Below are 21,546 nucleotides of genomic sequence, written 5' to 3' on the forward strand. Positions count from 1 at the left end.
ATTGGGTATAACTTAATTTATAGCTCTTAAAGTGCTCTGAGTAGATCAATTCTTTACAAATAGTTCTTATAATTAGTTTTCAACAGTCTCTATAAAGAGCCTTTCTGGTAATAGGCGCAGCAAGCTGCAGGTGTTTCTCTTTATTTATAACTGCCTCTTTTCTTTTCTTTTTTCTTTCCTTTCCTTCTTTTCCTCTTTTTCTCTTTTCCTTTTTTTTCTTTCTTTTTTTTTTTTGCTATAGGCTCCTGCCTGGACAGATAATAAAACCTTGGACTGGTAGCATTCAACAGCTCTTATAGTCTTATATAGCCCCTCTTTCACTAGATCAGTAACAAAGTCTTAGACTGGCAGTATTCAATAACGTTCATAAGCCTATATGTCTCCTCTTCCACTCGCCAGTTATTTTTGATTTATAACCGCCTGAGTATAAGCCAAGATCAATGTAGCCCTTATCCATTAACCCAGGGAAACACCGGATAAAAAATAGAGAGATTATATTCCTCACTTTCCTGCTCCGCCAGGGCTTCACCCACCTTGCGGTACCTGGCTGGCGACAGCTATAGTGACCAACTTTTCTTACTCCCAGCGCTACTGCTGCAGCACTGCTTCGCTTAAGCAATAAGTACCTTGATACCATATGCAAACAATACGACTGTTAAATCTCTCCTAGTCGCCTTAAATTGTATATGTTACTCTTCGTGGGGGGGACACTGCTTGTATCAATATGTTGTTACATGTAGGGGGGGCTTATTACGCTGATTGTCCATACATAGACAGGCCTTGACTTATTTGGGACCTCCAACCTTGACCAATGTTCCAACAATTCGTTTCCTATTCCCCAGTACGCATTATCACAAGTGCATATCTGACCTTGACCTTGTCTTGTCTCCCTTATTCTTCGTTCCCCCCACACCGGATCTTCCAGATAATAAACAGTAAAAGTACCTTACTTTGGAATTGCTTGTTGGCTCTCCGGTTTTGTAGGCATACTTATCTCTTTGCCACTTATAGTCGTCTCTCCACTCAGGAGCACTGTTCCTCCAAGAGGTGACCCGGGTCGTGGGTCGGCTGTTGCGCCTGTTAAGTGGCGGCCGTTTTGCTCACCCTCCGTCGGGATCCAAGCTTCCCGCTCTTATTGCGGGTACCAGGCAGCTCGCCTAAAGGTCCGGCTTGTCGAGTCGAATCCTCGGAGCACTCGGGGCTTGTTACGCGCTCACTCCCAACCAGAGCGCTACCACACGCAGCGTCCGTGCAGCTCCGCCCCTTCCGGCCGTCGCCCAAGTGGTTAGTCACTATATTGTTTCATACATGTACACTCTATCACACTAGATATTGCACCGCACTCCCTATAGAGCCCCCCACTCACTATATTGTTTCATACATGTACACTCTATCACACTAGATATTGCACCGTACTCCCTATAGAGACCCCCACTCACTATATTGTTTCATACAGGTACACTCTATCACACTAGATATTGCACCGCACTCCCTATAGAGCCCCCCACTCACTATATTGTTTCATACAGGTACACTTTATCACACTAGATATTGCACCACACTCCCTATAGAGTTCCCCAGTAGTAATCTCCCCCTCCGGCCCCATAGAAATCTCTGTATATCTTGTAAAGTATTTTTACAACCTATCCATTAATCCCTCACTAGTTGCCCATACGCCCCACCTAAAAGATATTTCCATGAACTTACTCTGTAACTTCTGAGCTTGAGGTGCTGGTGTGACGTCTGGTAGTGGAAGAAGGGTAGACGATGGCACACTGTACTCATTAGCAAATCCCTCAGGTGTCATTTGGTATAGGTTTGTCTTGTCTGTGGGTTCCATTCCGTGGGAATATATAATCTGGCAAGAAGATGACAGATCAGTTGCAAAATATGTTAACATTACATAATTATTGAAAACATAAAACCAAAGGACACACTAAAGCTCTCTTAAAGGGACAGTCTAATCAAAATTAAACTTTTATGATTCAGATAGGGCATGCAAGTTTAAACAAATTTGCTTTGCTCTCTTGGTATTCTTTGTGGAAAGCTAAACCTAGGTAGGCTAATATGCTAATTTCTAAGCCGTTAAACTGCCTCTTATCTCAGTGCATTTTGACAGTTAGATACTACTTGTTCATGTGTGTCATATAGATAACACTGTGCTCAATCCTGAGGAGTTATTTAAGAGTCTTCACTAATTGGCTATAATGCAAGTCTGATAAAAGAACTGAGATAATGGGGGCCGGGGGCAGTCTGCAGAGGCATAGATACAACTTAATCACAGAGGTAAAAGGTGTATTAATATAACCATGTTGGTTATGCAAAACTGGGGAATGGGTAATAAAGGGATTATCTATTTTTTTAAACCATAATAGTTCTGGAGTTGACTGTCCCTTTAAGAACAGCCCTATACTGTAATTAGCTCCTCTCATTCATAAAAACTATCACATAGCTACACATACTAACACACAAACACTATCACATGCCTACACCTACTGATACTCTCACAAACACTAGCACATTTCTGCACCTACTGATACTCTCACAAACACTAGCACATTTCTGCACCTACTGATACTCTCACAAACACTAGCACATGCCTACACCTACTGATACTCTCACAAACACTAGCACATGCCTGCACCTACTGATACTCTCACAAACACTAGCACATGTCTGAACCTACTGATACTCTCACAAACACTAGCACATTTCTGCACCTACTGATACTCTCACAAACACTAGCACATGCCTACACCTACTGATACTCTCACAAACACTAGCACATGCCTACACCTACTGGTACTGTCACAAACACTAGCACATGCCTGCACCTACTGATACTCTCACAAACACTAGCACATGCCTGCACCTACTGGTACTGTCACAAACACTAGCACATGCCTGCACCTACTGATACTCTCACAAACACTAGCACATGTCTGAACCTACTGATACTCTCACAAACACTAGCACATTTCTGCACCTACTGATACTCTCACAAACACTAGCACATGCCTACACCTACTGATACTCTCACAAACACTAGCACATGAATGCACCTACTGATACTCTCACAAACACTAGCACATTTCTGCACCTACTGATACTCTTACAAACACTAGCACATGCCTACACCTACTGATACTCTCACAAACACTAGCACATGCCTACACCTACTGATACTCTCACAAACAATAGCACATGAATGCACCTACTGATACTCTCACAAACACTAGCACATTTCTGCACCTACTGATACTCTCACAAACACTAGCACATGCCTACACCTACTGATACTCTCACAAACACTAGCACATGCCTACACCTACTGATACTCTCACAAACACTAGCACATGCCTGCACCTACTGATACTCTCACAAACACTAGCACATGCCTACACCTACTGATACTCTCACAAACACTAGCACATGCCTGCACCTACTGATACTCTCACAAACACTAGCACATGCCTGCACCTACTGATACTCTCACAAACACTAGCACATGCCTGCACCTACTGATACTCTCACAAACACTAGCACATGCCTACACCTACTGATACTCTCACAAACACTACCACATGCCTGCACCTACTGATACTCTCACAAACACTACCACATGCCTGCACCTACTGGTTCTCTCACAAACACTAGCACATGCCTGCACCTACTGGTACTCTCACAAACACTAGCACATGCCTACACCTACTGATACTCTCACAAACACTAGCACATGCCTACACCTACTGATACTCTCACAAACACTAGCACATGCCTGCATCTACTGATACTCTCACAAACACTACCACATGCCTGCACCTACAGGTACTCTCACAAACACTAGCACATGCCTGCGCCTACTGGTACTGTCACAAACACTAGCACGTGCCTGCACCTACTGGTACTCTCACAAACACTAGCACATGCCTGCACATACTGATACTCTCACAAACACTAGCACATGCCTGCACCTACTGATACTCTCACAAACACTAGCACATGCCTACACCTACTGGTACTCTCACAAACAATAGCGCATGCCTGCACCTACTGATATTCCCACAAACACTAGCACATGCCTGCACCTACTGATACTCTCACAAACACTAGCACATGCCTGCGCCTATTGACATTCTCACAAACACTAGCACATGCCTGCACCTACTGATACTCTCACAAACACTAGCAAATACCTGCACCTACTGATACTCTCACAAACACTAGCACATGCCTGCACCTACTGATACTCTCACAAACACTAGCACATGCCTGCACCTACTGATACTCTCACAAACACTAGCACATGCCTGCACCTACTGATACTCTCACAAACACTAGCACATGCCTGCACCTACTGATACTCTCACAAACACTAGCACATGCCTGCACCTACTGATACTCTCACAAACACTAGCACATGCCTGCGCCTATTGACATTCTCACAAACACTAGCACATGCCTGCACCTACTGATACTCTCACAAACACTAGCAAATACCTGCACGTACAGGTACTCTCACAAACACTAGCACATGCCTGCACCTACTGATACTCTCACAAACAATAGCACATGCCTGCACCTACTGATACTCTCACAAACACTAGCACATGCCTACACCTACTGGTACTCTCACAAACAATAGCACATGCCTGCACCTACTGATACTCTCACAAACACTAGCACGTGCCTACACCTACTGGTACTCTCACAAACACTAGCACATGCCTGCACCCACTGGTACTGTCACAAACACTAGCACATGCCTACACCTACTGATACCCTCACAAACAATAGCACATGCCTGCACCTACTGATACCCTCACAAACACTAGCACATGCCTGCACCTACTGGTACTCTCACAAACAATAGCACATGCCTGCACCTACTGATACTCTCACAAACACTAGCACGTGCCTACACCTACTGGTACTCTCACAAACACTAGCACATGCCTGCACCCACTGGTACTGTCACAAACACTAGCACATGCCTACACCTACTGATACTCTCACAAACACTAGCACATGCCTACACCTACTGGTACTCTCACAAACAATAGCACATGCCTGCACCTACTGATACTCTCACAAACACTAGCACGTGCCTACACCTACTGGTACTCTCACAAACACTAGCACATGCCTGCACCCACTGGTACTGTCACAAACACTAGCACATGCCTACACCTACTGATACCCTCACAAACAATAGCACATGCCTGCACCTACTGATACCCTCACAAACACTAGCACATGCCTACATCTACTGATACTCTCACAAACACTAGCACATGCCTACACCTACTGGTACTCTCACAAACACTAGCACATGCCTGCACCTACTGATACTCTCACAAACACTAGCACATACCTGCACCTACAGGTACTCTCACAAACACTAGCACATGCCTACACCTACTGATACTCTCACAAACACTAGCACATGCCTACACCTACTGATACTCTCACAAACACTAGCACATGCCTGCACCTACTGATACTCTCACAAACACTAGCACATGTCTGAACCTACTGATACTCTCACAAACAATAGCACATGCCTGCACCTACTGATACTCTCACAAACACTAGCACATGCCTACACCTACTGATACTCTCACAAACACTAGCACATGCCTGCACCTACTGGTACCCTCACAAACACTAGCACATGCCTGCACCTACTGATACTCTCACAAACACTAGCACATGCCTACACCTACTGATACTCTCACAAACACTAGCACATGCCTGCACCTACTGGTACTCTCACAAACACTAGCACATGCCTGCACCTACTGGTACTCTCACAAACACTAGCACATGCCTGCACCTACTGGTACTCTCACAAACACTAGCACATGTCTGCACCTACTGATACTCTCACAAACACTAGCACATGCCTGCACCTACTGATACTCTCACAAACACTAGCACATGCCTGCACCTACTGATACTATCACAAACACTAGCACATTTCTGCACCTACTGATACTCTCACAAACACTAGCACATGCCTGCACCTACTGATACTATCACAAACACTAGCACATGTCTGCACCTACTGATACTCTCACAAACACTAGCACATGCCTGCACCTACTGATACTCTCACAAACACTAGCACATGCCTGCACCTACTGATACTCTTACAAACACTAGCACATGCCTGCACCTACTGATACTCTCACAAACACTAACACATGTCTGCACCTACTGATACTCTCACAAACACTAGCACATGCCTGCACCTACTGGTACTGTCACAAACACTAGCACATGCCTGCACCTACTGGTACTGTCACAAACACTAGCACATGCCTGCACCTACTGATACTCTCACAAACACTAGCACATGCCTGCACCTACTGATACTCTCACAAACACTAGCACATGCCTGCACCTACTGGTACCCTCACAAACACTAGCACATGCCTGGATCTACTGGTGCTCTCACAAACACTAGCACATGCCTGCACCTACTGATTCTCTCACAAACACTAGCACATGAATGCACCTACTGATACTCTCACAAACACTAGCACATGCCTGCACCTACTGGTACCCTCACAAACACTAGCACATGCCTACACCTACTGGTACCCTCACAAACACTAGCACATGCCTGCACCTACTGATACTCTCACAAACACTAGCACATGCCTGCACTTACTGATACTCTCACAAACACTAGCACATTTCTGCACCTACTGATACTCTCACAAACACTAGCACATGCCTGCACCTACTGATACTCTCACAAACACTAACACATGTCTGCACCTACTGATACTCTCACAAACACTAGCACATGCCTGCACCTACTGGTACTGTCACAAACACTAGCACATGCCTGCACCTACTGGTACTGTCACAAACACTAGCACATGCCTGCACCTACTGATACTCTCACAAACACTAGCACATGCCTGCACCTACTGATACTCTCACAAACACTAGCACATGCCTGCACCTACTGGTACCCTCACAAACACTAGCACATGCCTGGATCTACTGGTACCCTCACAAACACTAGCACATGCCTGCACCTACTGGTACCCTCACAAACACTAGCACATGCCTGCACCTACTGGTACCCTCACAAACACTAGCACATGCCTGCACCTACTGATACTCTCACAAACACTAGCACATGCCTGCACCTACTGGTACCCTCACAAACACTAGCACATGCCTGGATCTACTGGTACTGTCACAAACACTAGCACATGCCTGCACCTACTGATACTCTCACAAACACTAGCACATGCCTGCACTTACTGATACTTTCACAAACACTAGCACATGCCTGCACCTACTGGTACTGTCACAAACACTAGGACATGCCTGCATCTACTGATACTCTCACAAACACTACCACATGCCTGCACCTACTGGTTCTCTCACAAACACTAGCACATGCCTGCGCCTACTGGTACTCTCACAAACACTAGCACGTGCCTGCACCTAATGGTACTCTCACAAACACTAGCACATGCCTGCACATACTGATACTCTCACAAACACTAGCACATGCCTGCACCTACTGATACTCTCACAAACACTAGCACATGCCTACACCTACTGGTACTCTCACAAACAATAGCGCATGCCTGCACCTACTGATATTCCCACAAACACTAGCACATGCCTGCACCTACTGATACTCTCACAAACACTAGCACATGCCTGCGCCTACTGACATTCTCACAAACACTAGCACATGCCTGCACCTACTGATACTCTCACAAACACTAGCAAATACCTGCACCTACTGATACTCTCACAAACACTAGCACATGCCTGCACCTACTGATACTCTCACAAACAATAGCACATGCCTGCACCTACTGATACTCTCACAAACACTAGCACATGCCTACACCTACTGGTACTCTCACAAACAATAGCACATGCCTGCACCTACTGATACTCTCACAAACACTAGCACATGCCTACACCTACTGGTACTCTCACAAACACTAGCACATGCCTGCACCCACTGGTACTGTCACAAACACTAGCACATGCCTACACCTACTGATACCCTCACAAACAATAGCACATGCCTGCACCTACTGATACCCTCACAAACACTAGCACATGCCTACATCTACTGATACTCTCACAAACACTAGCACATGCCTACACCTACTGGTACTCTCACAAACACTAGCACATGCCTGCACCTACTGATACTCTCACAAACACTAGCACATACCTGCACCTACAGGTACTCTCACAAACACTAGCACATGCCTGCATTTACTGATACCCTCACAAACACTAGCACATGCCTGCATTTACTGATACCCTCACAAACACTAGCACATGCCTGCATTTACTGATGCTCTCACTAACACTAGCAAATGTCTGCACCCACTGACTAACTATTAACCCCTATGCCATCATAACCCACAAACGCAAACTAACCTAACACCCAAGCCACCTCAAAACCGCCTGTTAAAAATATTTGTAAAAATCAAACTAATTTTTTTTTAAAAATCCTAAACTCATTTTTGATTAATGTAGTTTATTATTTTTTGTAACTTAGTGGGGTTAGTTTAGAGGGGGGGATGTTAGTTTAGTTCTAGTTAGCGTTGGGAGGTGGCGGATTATGCTTTAATCTCCTAACCACCCCCATACCTGTATGGGGGCTGAGTATGTGATTAGGTTAGGGCAGCTTAGGGGTTAATAGTGTTAATAGTGCATTTATGTACAATTTTTAAAATATTATTGATTGTTATGTATGATGCATATTCTTTTAACTATTGTATATAAATTAATGTGTATTTATTTTTTCTTGTTGCGTTTTTTTATTTTAAATATAAAAGAAAATTTATGCTTACCTGATAAATTTGTTTCTTTTTAGACAATGAGTCCACAGATTTCATCCTTACTTATGGAATATTCACCTCCTGGTCAGCAGGAGGAGGCAAAGAGCACCACAGCAGAGCTGCTATATATAGCTCCTCCCTTCCCTCACACTCCAGTCATTCGACCAAAGTTAGGAAGAGAAAGGAAAAGCCAAGGTGCAGAGGTGTCTGAAGTTTACAAAAAATAATAACCAGTCTCAGAGAACAGGGCGGGCTGTGGACTCATTGTGTCTAAAAAGAAACACATTTATCAGTTAAGCATACATTTTCTTTTCTTTTTAAAGACACGATGAGTCCACAGATTTCATCCTTACTTATGGGATACAATACCAAAGCTAGAGTACACGGATGATACGGGAGGGACAAGACAGGGAACCTAAATGGAAGACACCACTGCTTGAAAAATCCTTCTCCCCAAAAACAGCCTCAGCCAAGGTATCAAATTTGTAAAATTTAGAAAAAGTGTGAAGAGAGGACCAAGATTTAGCCTTGCAAATCTGTTCAACAGAAGCATCAATCTTGAATGCCCACGAGGAAGCCACAGCCCTCGTGGAATGAGCCGTAGCTCTCCCTGGAGGCTGCTGTCCACCAGTCCCATATGCAAAACATATGATATTCTTCAGTCAAAGAGAAAAGGAAAGCAGTCGTAGCTTTCTGTCCCATGCGTTTTCTTGAGAAAACCACAAACAAAGAAGAAGAAGAAGACTGAAGATAGTGCTTAGTCGCCTGCAGGTAAAACCTGAAAGCACAGACCACGTCCAAATTGCGCAATAGTCTTTACCTTCTGAAAGAAGGATTAGGACACAAGAAAAGAATAACAATTTCCTGAGTATTGTTCCGATCAGAAAACCACCTTAGGAAGAAATCCTAAATTAGTATGGAGAACTACCTTATTTGCATGGAAAATAAGATAAGGAGACTGATACTGTAATGTAGAGAGCTCTGAGACTCTCCATTAAATGCACAGTACCCGTGGAAAGAGATAAACTCTCAACCAGGAGTGGTGGAAACTAAGCTATGCCAGAGAGCAACAAGAAATAAGACATTCCCAGATAACAACTTAATATGTAAGGAATGCATAAGCTCAAACAGAGCCTCTAGAAGAACTCTGAGAACTAAATCCAGACTCCATGGAGAAGTAACCCTATTGAACACAGGTCCGATCCCAACCAAGGTCTGACCAAATGATTGTACATCTGGGACATCCGCCAAATGTCTAAAAATAAAATAAATAACGATAGAGATTTGACCCATTAGGGAAATAGACGATAAACCTTACTCCAAACCTTCTTGGAGAAAAGACAAAATACCAGGAATCCTAATTCTACTCCATGAGAAGTCCATGGATGCACACCAAAAAAGATATTAACGCCATATCGTAGGACAAATTGTCCAGAGACAGGCTTACTAGCCTGAGACATGGTCACAATAACCAAGTTAGAAAAAAATTGCTTGGATAATATTAATTGTTCAATCTCCAAGCAGTCAGTTTCAGATAAACCAAACTTGGATGAAGGAGGGGCCCATGAATTAGAAGTACCTTCCTCAACGGAAGTCTCCCAGGTGGCAGAGATGAGATGTCCACCAGATCTCCACACCAAATCCTACGAAGCAAAGCCGGTGCTCTGAGGATCATCGAAAGCCTCTCCTGCTTGATTCAAGCAATGACCCGAGGAAAAAACAAACAAACGAAAGAAAAATCTGGAGAACACTTCCGTATGGAGTTCCCACTCCCGGAAGAAAGGTCTACCTGTTCAGAAAATCTGCCCAATTGTTCCACCCCTTGTGATGTGGATCTGTCAGGGTGTCAGGAATCAGACTGAGACGAGAAGTGCAAAAATAATCCCACCTTTATTAATAGCAAAAAATAATAAAAAGTCCACAAGTCAAATAACAAGCCAGGACTCAAAACTAGAGCTGGTAGTCAGACGACCCGAGTCATGAGCCAAAGCGAATAGTCAGATGAGCCGGAATCAGGAACAAGGAAAACAGCAGAGTCAGGAACAAGCCAGGGATCAGGAACCAGGAAGGACGTCAGGCAGCCAGGTAATACACAGGAACTCTCACAAACAGGTCTGAGACAACGCAAAAGCAAAGCATACTGAACAGAGGCCCTTTAAATAATAAGTGATGACATCACAATTCTGAGACAGCATCCTGCCTCACACGGTTGATGCACAGCAGTCTGGCCATAAAAGGAAGTGCAGGAAATGAGCAGCATCCCCCACAATGCACCATAGTCAGGAAGAGAGGTGAGTAAAATGGCTGCCAGCAGCACATGGCAAACAAAACAGGGAAAAAACCCTGACAGTACCCTCACCTCAACAACTCCTCCCCCTCGGGAGGACAAAAGGCTTATTGGGGAAATGGGCATGGAAGGCACGGAGGAGGGCTGGAGCATAAACATCAGAGGAGGGAACCAAAGAACACTCCTCCGGACCGTAGCCCCTCCAGTGAACCAAATACTGTACACGGCCCCTGGACATACGAGAGTCAATAATGCTGCTGACCTCATACTCCTCATGGTTGCCAACAAAGATAGGATGGGGACGAGGCAACACAGTGGTAAACTGATTACAAACCAATGGTTTCAAGAGGGAGACATGAAAAACATTGGAGATGCGCATAACAGGAGGAAGGTCAAGAGCGTAGGCCACAGGATTAACCCGTCGGAGTATTCAAAAAGGACCAACATAACGGGGAGCCAATTTATTGGAAGGCACACAAAGGTTCAAGTTGCGAGAGGACAGTCAAACTCTCTCACCAACCTGGTAGGAAGGTGCGGGCAGACGCCTACAATCAGCCTGGAACTTTTGACGCTGCATAGAACGATGAAGGCAATCCTGAATCTGCACCCACGTGGAACGGAGTTGCAGGAGATGCTCCTCCAAAGCCGGAATACCCTGAGACATGAATGAATCGGGCAATAAGGATGGTTGAAACCCATAATTCGCCATGAACGGGGATAACTTGGAGGAAGCATTAATAGCACTATTACGAGCAAACTCTGCCCAAGGTAACAGTTCAGACCAGTTATTGTGGTGATCTGAGAACTAGCAATGGAGGAACTGTTCCAGAGCTTGATTAGACTGTTCCGCAGCCCCATTGGATTGAGGGTGGTATGCAGAGGAGAAGGAAAGCTGGAGCCCCATTTGAGCACAAAAGGAACGCCAAAATCTGGAGACAAACTGGCTACCCCGGTCCAACACTATCTCCTTGGGTAACCCATGTAAACGGAAGCAAGCTCCTAAGCGGTAGGCAGCTTCATCAAGGGAATGCAATGTGACATTTTAGAAAAACGGTCAACCACTATGAGGATAACAGTATTGCCATTGGAAACAGGGAGCTCGACAATGAAGTCCATGGAAAGATGTGTCCAAGGACGCTCACCATTAGCAATAGGTTGAGGAAGACCCACAGGAAGACATCGAGGAGTCTTATTCTGTGCACAAACTGAGCAGGAGGCAACATACGCAGCAACATCAGAACGAAGACCTGGCCACCAGTATTGTCGAGTGACAGACCAAATCATTTGGTTCTTGCCTGGATGACCTGCGGCTTTAGGATAGTGGTAAGTGTGCAAAAGTTTAGTTCGAAGATTCTCAGGAACAAAACACTTACCACTAGGTTTCTCAGGAGGTGCATTGGTTTGTGCAGCCAGGATCTCCTCCCCCACGTATGGTAGCCAAAATATGGTCAGGAGGTATAACAGGAGTAGGTACAGACTCCTCCTTGGACAGAGGCGAAAATTGTCGATAGAGGGCATCAGCCCTAACATTCTTACTACCAGACAGGTAGGAGACCACATAATTAAACCATGACAAAAATAGCGGAGAGTTTATTACCTGGAACTGGAGGGTTTCAAAATGGAGAGCCCCAACAGTCATGGACAACGGAGCAGTTTCGTGAGTAACGAGTGCGGGCTGAAGGGATCTGCCATAAATGACCTCAATAGCAAGCGGAACGGACCGAGGCAAAACAGGAATGGAGTGCTTTAATACAAAAGCACTGTCAATGAAATAGCCCGCAGCACCGGAGTCAACAAGAGCCTGAGTGACAATGGAGGAGTCCACCCAGGAAAGGACAACCGTGACTAAAGGTTTCTCCTTAAGCGGTTCCGGGGACGAGGATAAACCACCCAAGGTCTGCCCCCCAACAGGACCTTAGGTGTGAGCGTTTCCCGGCCGTGTAGGACAAGACTTCAAAAGGTGGCCCTGTAACCCACAATAGAGGCAGAGCCCCTCCCTCCTCCTAAAGGCCCTCTCTGCCACGAAGAGACGTGTGAATCCCAACTGCATCGGCTCAGCAGTACCTGGTGACTCGGGACCAGGAGGCATGGGAGGAAAGGGAGGCATGGGTGGGAACGAACACGTAGGAGACAACGGAACAGGAGGCTTCTGCAAGCGCTTCTTGAAAGAGGGCCTCTCTCTGAGTCTGATGTCAATTAGGATAAAAAAAGACACCAATGCCTCAAGATCCTCTGATAAATCTCTGGCAGCAACTTCATCTTTAATCGCATCAGAGAGCCCATGAAAGAAGGCGGGCTTCATTGTTCCAACCTACCTCTGCGGCAAGCGTACGGACTCAGCATACTGAGCAACAGATCTTGTACCTTGCTGAATGGACATGAGTCGTTTAGCAGCAGAGGAGGAGTGAGCCGGAATATCAAATACCCTTCGAAAGGAGGCCACAAATTCAGGGTAATTTGAAATCACAGGTTTATTAGTCTCCCACCAGGGATTAACCCAGGCAAGAGCTGTGTCAGAGAGTAACAAGATGAGAAATCCCACCTTAGCTCTGTCAGAGGAAAACGCCTGAGGTAACATCTAAAAGTAAATACCCACCTGGTTCAAAAACCCTCTGCACTGAATAGGATCGCCTCCATATCGCTGAGGTAGAGGTGCAGAACCGGACATGCTCCTGGTAGGCATAGGTGCAGCAGCGGAAACAGGAGCAGCCATAACTTGCGGGACACTTTGGTCCAAATGTGCAGTGCAAGTCAGCAGGGTTTGCAGGGCTAGTGCAAATTGATCCAAGCGGTGATCCTGTACATCCATCCTGGAAATGATGGCAGGTAAAGGTGAATTATTAGCACCATCAGGATTCATGGCCTTTGCGTAATGTCAGGGTGCCAGGAATCAGACTGAGACAAGAAGTGCAAAAATAATCACACCTTTATTAAAGTTAAGGTAAAGTTGACAACACTCATTTACGCCATATTATAGTATTTTTAAAAAGAGGCAGAGTTTAATTCATCATTTTTTTTAGATCAAATTATATAATGCTGTATTTTACCTTTCAAACAGCAAACGATACAATTCTTTCCTCCGCCCGCCATTTTGTCAAATTGATTGACATGCTAATGAAATTCTATCCGCCAATGTTCTTTTTCCCCTCCAGGGGTTTCAGCCCATTACTTGCAACGTCACGCAAGTCTTATGCGCATGCGTTGAAGCCGTATTAGCCGACTTTCTTTTCCATGCTCGTTCATGAGACAAGCATGCTCTGTAGGTGATAGCTTTATATCATTCAACATCGATCGCGGTACAATTGAATATGAAATGTTCTCAAATAGCGTATTTATGAAATCCCTCATCAAATATTTGTACAATTTCGTTCTAACCTTTTCCCTGTAAACGAAATTATTGAGCATTAATACAATTTATAAAATGTTAATACTTATGCTATAAGCATAATTTTATGAGCAATGCTTATCTGTTATTTGCTCTACTCTCAAAATTAACGATGTTTCGATGAGTATAATATATATTTAATCGCAATTCTGCAGCTACTGTCTAGGGCAGTATAGTACTCAATTAATATTGCATTTCATTGAGTACTATGTATCAAAGGCAATTGGCGCATGCGCAGTTCAAATGATCCTCGTGAACGCGATTTCAAGCAACGTAGAGAGAGGGTGGGAATGCTCAAGAAGACAAACACAGGAGAACAAGGAAGTAGCTGCTGGGAGGAGTCGGCGAGTAAATGGTACCAAATTAAAAAAAGATATATTATCAAAAATGTAGATGGAACATAAAAACTAAGTTAGCGACTACATTTAACTACTATTGAGAAATTCTTTTTTATTTTGTAAACCAGTTAACTTTACCTTCACTTTAATAGCAAAAAATAATAAAAAGTCCACAAGTCAAATAACAAGCCAGGAATCAAAACCAGAGCTGGTAGTAAGACGAGCCGAGTCAGGAGCCAAAGCGAATAGTCAGACGAGCCGGAATCAGGAACAAGGAAAACAGCAGAGTCAGGAACAAGCCAGGGATCAGGAACCAGGAAGGACGTCAGGCAGCCAGGTAATACACAGGAACTCTCACAAACAGGTCTGAGACAACGCAAAGGCAAAGCATACTGAACAGAGGCCCTTTAAATAATAAGTGATGAAATCACAATTCTGAGACTGCATCCTGTCTCACACGGATGATGCAGAGCAGTCTGGCCATAAAAGGAAGTGCAGGAAATGAGCAGCATCCCCCACAATGCACCATAGTCAGGAAGAGAGGTGAGTAAAATGGCTGCCAGCAGCACATGGCAAACAAAACAGGGAAAAAACCCTGACAGGATCTCCGACAGGCAACAAGAAAATGCCTCCGCCCACTGAATTAATTTGGATACCTCTGTCATCGCTAAGGAACTCCTCGTTCCCTCCTGATGATTGATGTAAGTCACTGACATAATTGAAATCGACTGGAACCTGAAAAACTGGACCAAGGTCAACTAAAGCCAGGCCAGAAGACATTGTAGATCTCTCTCAGCTCCAGAATGTTTAAAGGAAGAACAAACTCTGACTGAGTCCAAACCTGAGGGAGCCCCAGACTGCTTCCCACCCTAGAAACCTGGCGCCTGTTGTTACAAATACCCAAAATGGTCTGCGAAAGCAGGTTCCCTGGAAGAGATAATCCAGAGACAACCACCATTGGAGAGAATCCCTTGTCTCCTGACCCAGTAGTATTCGAGGAGACAAAATTTGTATAATCTTTGATCCATTGCCTGAGCATGCTTAACTGCAGAGGTCTGAGATGGAACCGAGCAAATGGGATGACTATCATTGCCGCCACCATCAGTCTGATTACCTCCATGCACTGAGCCACTGAAGGCCGAGGAGTGGACTGAATGACTAAACAAGTAGTTAAGAAATGAGAATGAATGTATTGTAACCTCCACCCACAGAAAACTCACAGCTGGTAACACCCTATTACATGCCGATAGCCATCACCCAGTCCATTTACTGTCAAATATACCTCATGGCCAATACCTTAGACACAGGCGTAATTGTACTAACATAGAAACTTTTAAGATAGAGGCTAATGATCTGCAAAAGAGATTTAAAGAAAGGGGATACCCACAAAGCTGTATAAAGAGAGCATATGGTAAAGTCAGATACCTAGATAGGCAGGAAATCTTATATAAATCTAAAGACAAATTGAAAGAAGACACAGTGAGATTTATAAGTACCTACAATGACTCCTGGGGCAAAATAAGATCCATTCTTTTGAAGCATTGGCATATTTTAACTTTAGATTACTCTATAGCCAAGAGTGTGGGAAATATACCCCAAATGATGGCAAGAAAAGCTCCAAATCTCAAAGATAAACTAGTAAGAAGCCACTTTTCTGTAAATAAAGATGGAAACTGGCTATCACAATACAAAACTAAAGATGGAAATTTTAAATGCTTGAAATGTTCAGTCTGCCCTAATATGACAATAGGCAATAAATGTATTGATAAGTTTGGAAAGCAGTGGTATATCCAGGGACACATAAACTGTCATAGTGAAGGAGTAGTATACCTAGTTTACTGAACCCTAATAGCTGCACTTGTTATTACATTGGAAAAACGTACAGAGAGCTAAAGGAAAGAATTAAGGAACACAAAAGAGATATAAAAATTAATTGATTGACACCAGCAGTGTAACACAACATTTTTTTCATAATCATAACAGCAATAAGCATGAATTAAAATTTAGAGGGTTACAAAAAATAGATCTGAAAGACAGAGGTGGTAACTTGGATAAAATATTATTACAAAATGAGTGCAAATGGATTTTTAATTTAAAGTCACTTGTCCCTCTAGGTATGAATGAGGAAATAAATTATGCTTGTTTCTTGAATGAATGATAAAGTACCATATGTTTAGATCCTTATCAAGGTGTTCCTTAATAGTAGGGGGAGGGTTTGGTTCATGTCAAAGCCCCAAAATCTAAAAATTTAAAATAAATAAAATATTTTAAACTAACCAGTTCATTATAAAGTCTTTTTCATAAATATAATTCAGATTAAAAATGGTATATGATAAACCCGCCGTTCTAGTAATTAACAATAAGATGAACAAACAAATGTCATATGACATAATTTTCTTTATTAAAATTCTTGCCCCTAGGTGTAGGATAAAATTCTTTTAGGGAATATAAATAGTACACTACAGCGAAAAGGAGCAGATTTTATTACCATATCACTGGTATTTTTTATTTTATTTTTGTTTAGCACTAAGAAATAAGTATCAAAGTAATGAATGATTACAACATTTGTATAAATATGTTACCATTTTGTAAATTCAAAGGCTTCAAAGATGGGAGGAGTTTTCCTCTGTTACATTTCTTTAAAGGGAATCCTAAAACACCTGCAATCATCTGATTACAATTTGGAGCCGGAAGAAGCCCCAGAGCCTTAGGGGTGAAACGCGCGTAGCTGGCAGCAGTGTTGTTTGGAGACACAGTAGCTGAGTATTTCAAGTACGGAGACCTATGATTACAGTGGCCTGGAGGCTGGAGACGCACCCACAAACAGTTGGCTTACGAGGTATCACTGGAAAGCACAGAGAGGAGCACCCTAGGACAATCGTTCAACAATAATAGTGACACTGATAGAATTACCTAGGATGTGTGGCACCACGATAGTAGGACTCTCTAGTAACTGCAAGTATTCACCGCAACGGCGGAACACGCTGATATACACAGTATTCATTATTGCTGAAAATCAGGATTACCGTAGCCATACTGAGGGATTGCTAGAAATGCCCAGTTGTTATTAACCAAGGGGTTTGCTATTGAGCTATCCTGTCAACACCCAGGCTTACTCCATTTATTCACTTTACCCAAGTATATGGAACATTTTTGTATTGGATATTTCTCCTCCATCATAGAACTGGAAATTGATCTTTGACCGGTGGAATAACAGGCGTTTATTTATTTATTTAGGGAATTTGATGTATATTTTGCAATTTTTGGTATTATTTGCATGTATTATTTTTAGAGGGGATTGCATGATCATAGTGCACTATGATAGGAGTTCTGAGTCATTCCAATAATATTGTTTACTTATGGAATTTTGTGAACTCCAATAAACACTGTATTTTATGCTTAAGCTGTTTGCTCCTTTTCGTGTAGTGTTTGGATGCTATTTAGCATTGGTTTATTATTATTATTATTTAGCTATTGGGGGACTTGTCACTGTTCAGGGAGTATATCCACTAATTTACAGGGATTGGTTAGTGCTGGATAGGAATTGCTTAAGAATCTTTTTTATCTTCAATATATATATATATATATATATATATATATATATAGATACAGAAATAAAAATGCAGACATAACGAGTGGCGTGATAACAGTTGTGCAAGAGCGAAAAACAAAATTTATGCTTACCTGATGATAAATTTATTTCTTTCTTGACACGGTGAGTCCACGGATCCTCTAACTATTGGGAATATCACTCCTGCCCAGTAGGACGCGGCAAAGAGCACCACAGCAAAGCTGTTAAATATCACCTCCCTTCAATTCAACCCCAGTTATTCGACCAAAGCAAAGGAGAGAAAGGAAGCAACAAGGTGCAGAGGTCTCTGAAGTTTCTAACATACTCACATCCTGTCCAAATAACAGGGAGAGCCGTGGACTCATCATGTCAAGAAAGAAATACATTTATCAGGTAAGCATAAATATTGTTTTCTTTCTAATGACACGATGAGTCCACGGATCATTTAATTACTATTGAGAATCAATACCCAAGCTAGAGTACACAGATGATAAGGGAGGGACAAGACAGGGAACCTAACAGAAGGCACCACTGCTTGAAGAACCTTTCTCCCAAAAGCCGAGGCAAAAGTGTCAATTTTATAGAACTTTGAAAAAGTGTGAAGAGAGGACCAAGTTGCAGCCTTGCAAATCTGTTCTACAGAAGCTTCATTTTTGAATGCCCAGGAAGAGGAAACAGCCCTCGTAGAACGAGCTGTAACTCTCTCAGGAGGCTGCTGTCCAGCAGTTTCATAGGCAAAGCGAATGATACTCTTCAGCCACAAAGAAAGAGAAGTAGCCGTAGCTTTCTGACCCTTATGTTTCCCAGAGAAAACCACATACAGAGCAGAAGACTGACGAATATCCTTAGTCGCCTGTAAACAGAATTTTAATGCAAGCACCAAATCCAGATTGTGCAAAAGCCGTTCCTTTTGAGAAGAAGGATTAGGACACAAGGAAGGAACAACAATCTCCTGATTAATGTTCCGTTCTGAAACTACTTTAGAGAGAAACCCTAACTTAGTACGCAAAACCACCTTATCCGAATGAAAAATAAGGTAAGGAGACTCATACTGTAATGTCAAGAGCTCTGACACTCTACGAGCAGATGAAATAGCAACAAGAAACAAAACTTTCCAAGATAACATCTTAATATCTAAGGAATGCATAGGCTCAAATGGAGCCCCTTAAAGAGCCTTAAGAACTAAATTAAGACTCCAGGGAGGAATAACTGGCTTGAACACATGCCTGATCCTGACAAGGCCTGACAAAACGATTGCACGTCTGGGACGTCCACCAGACGTTTAAGTAACAAAATAGACAAGGCAGATATTTGACCCTTTAGGGAACTTGCCGATAATCCCTTCTTGGAGAAAGGACAGAATTCTAGGAATCCTAACTCTACTCCAAGAGTAGCCCTTGGATTCACACCAATATAGATATTTACGCCATATCTTGTGGTAAATCTTTCTAGTCACAGGTTTACAAGCCTGATTCATGGTCTCAATGACTGATTCCGAAAATCCCTGCTTGGATAAAATTAGGCGTTCAATCTCCAAGCAGTCAGCTTCAGAGAAACTAGATTTGGATGAAGGAAGGGCCCTTGAAGTAGAAGATCCTTCCTCAACGGAAGTCTCCAAGGTAGAAGAGATGACATGTCCACCAGGTCTGCATACCAAATCCTGCGAGGCCACGCCGGTGCAATGAGGATCAGCGACACCCTCTCCTGCTTGATTCGAGCAATGACCCGAGGTAGAAGAGCGAACGGAGGAAATAGGTATGCAAGACTGAAATTCCAAGATACCGCCAGGGCGTCTATCAGTACAGCCTGAGGGTTCCTTGACCTCAACCCGTACCTTGGAAGCATGGCATTCTGCCGAGATGCCATGAGATCCAATTCCGGCTGACCCCATTTCAGAATCAGGCTGGAAAACACTTCCGGATGGAGTTCACTCCCCCGGGTGAAAGGTCTGCCTGCTCAGAAAGTCTGCCTCCCAGTTGTCCACTCCTGTGATGTGGATCACCGACAGACAGCAATTGTGGGCCTCACTGGATTATCTTGGCTACCTCTGTCATGGCCAAGGAACTCCGCGTTCCTCCCTGATGGTTGATGTCAGCCACTGAAATTATGTTGTCCGACTGGAACCTGATGAACCGGGCCAGGCTAACTGAGGCCAGGTCAGAAGAGCATTGAAGATTGCTCTCAGCTTTAGAATGTTTATGGGTAGAACAGACTCTGACCGAGTCCATGTTCCCTGAGCCTTTAGAGATCCCCAGACTGCTCCCCATCCCAGAAGGCTGGCGTCTTGTCACAATCATCCAAGTAATCGTGGAGACAGATCTGCATAATCTCCGTTCCACTGACTGAGCATGCTTAACTGCAGAGGTCTGAGGTGGAAACGGGCAAATAGGATGATGTTGTTTGCCGCTACCATCAGACCGATTACCTCCATGCACTGAACGACTGATGGCCCAGGAGAGGACTGAAGCGCTAGGCAAGAATCAAAAATCTTTGATTTCCTGACTTCTGTCAGAAAAATCTTCATTGATAAGGAATCTATTATGGTTCCCACGAAAATTACCCTTGTATTTGGAACTAAGGAACTCTTTTCCAAATTTACCTTCCATTCGTGATAACAACATTTCCGTGTAAGATCTTGCTTGTTGAAAGGATGGTGCCTGAACCAGAATGTTGTCCAGATAAGGCGCCACTGCAATGCCCCGCAATCGGAGCACCGCCAACAGGGATCCCAGAACCTTTGAGAAAATTCTGGAAGCTGTGGCAAGGCCGAATGGAAGAGCCGCGAATTGGAAGTGTTTGTCTAGACATGCAAACCTTAGAAACTTGTGATGGTCTCTGTGGATGGGAACATGCAGGAACGCATCCTTTAAATCCACCTTTGTCATAAATTGACTCTCTTGGACCAAAGGAAGAATTGAACAAATAGTTTCCATCTTGAAGGACGGCACTCTGAGGAATTTGTTTAGACTCTTGAGATCTAAAATTGGTCTGAAGGTTCCCTCCTTTTTGGGAACCACTAACAGATTGGAATAGAACCCCAGACCCCGTTCCTGCATCGGAACAGGAACTATGACTCCCAGGTCGGAGAGGTCCAGAACACAGTGTAAGAACGCCTCTCTTTGTCT

At 43.7% G+C, this 21,546-nt stretch overlaps 1 protein-coding gene across 1 annotated transcript in view; it reads right to left on the reverse strand.

Moving 5' to 3' along the window:
* LOC128640355 (tumor necrosis factor receptor superfamily member 1A) overlaps positions 1–21,546 on the reverse strand; it is a gene marked incomplete at its 5' end in the record, with an annotated part of 139,617 nt that overhangs the window by 17,068 nt on the left and 101,003 nt on the right. The window contains 1 exon segment of the mRNA XM_053692852.1: positions 1,708–1,858. Coding sequence (XP_053548827.1) covers positions 1,708–1,858 — 151 coding nt within the window.

This window comes from Bombina bombina, chromosome 9 (assembly GCF_027579735.1).
Source record: "Bombina bombina isolate aBomBom1 chromosome 9, aBomBom1.pri, whole genome shotgun sequence".
NCBI classification, from domain to species: Eukaryota; Metazoa; Chordata; class Amphibia; order Anura; family Bombinatoridae; genus Bombina; species Bombina bombina.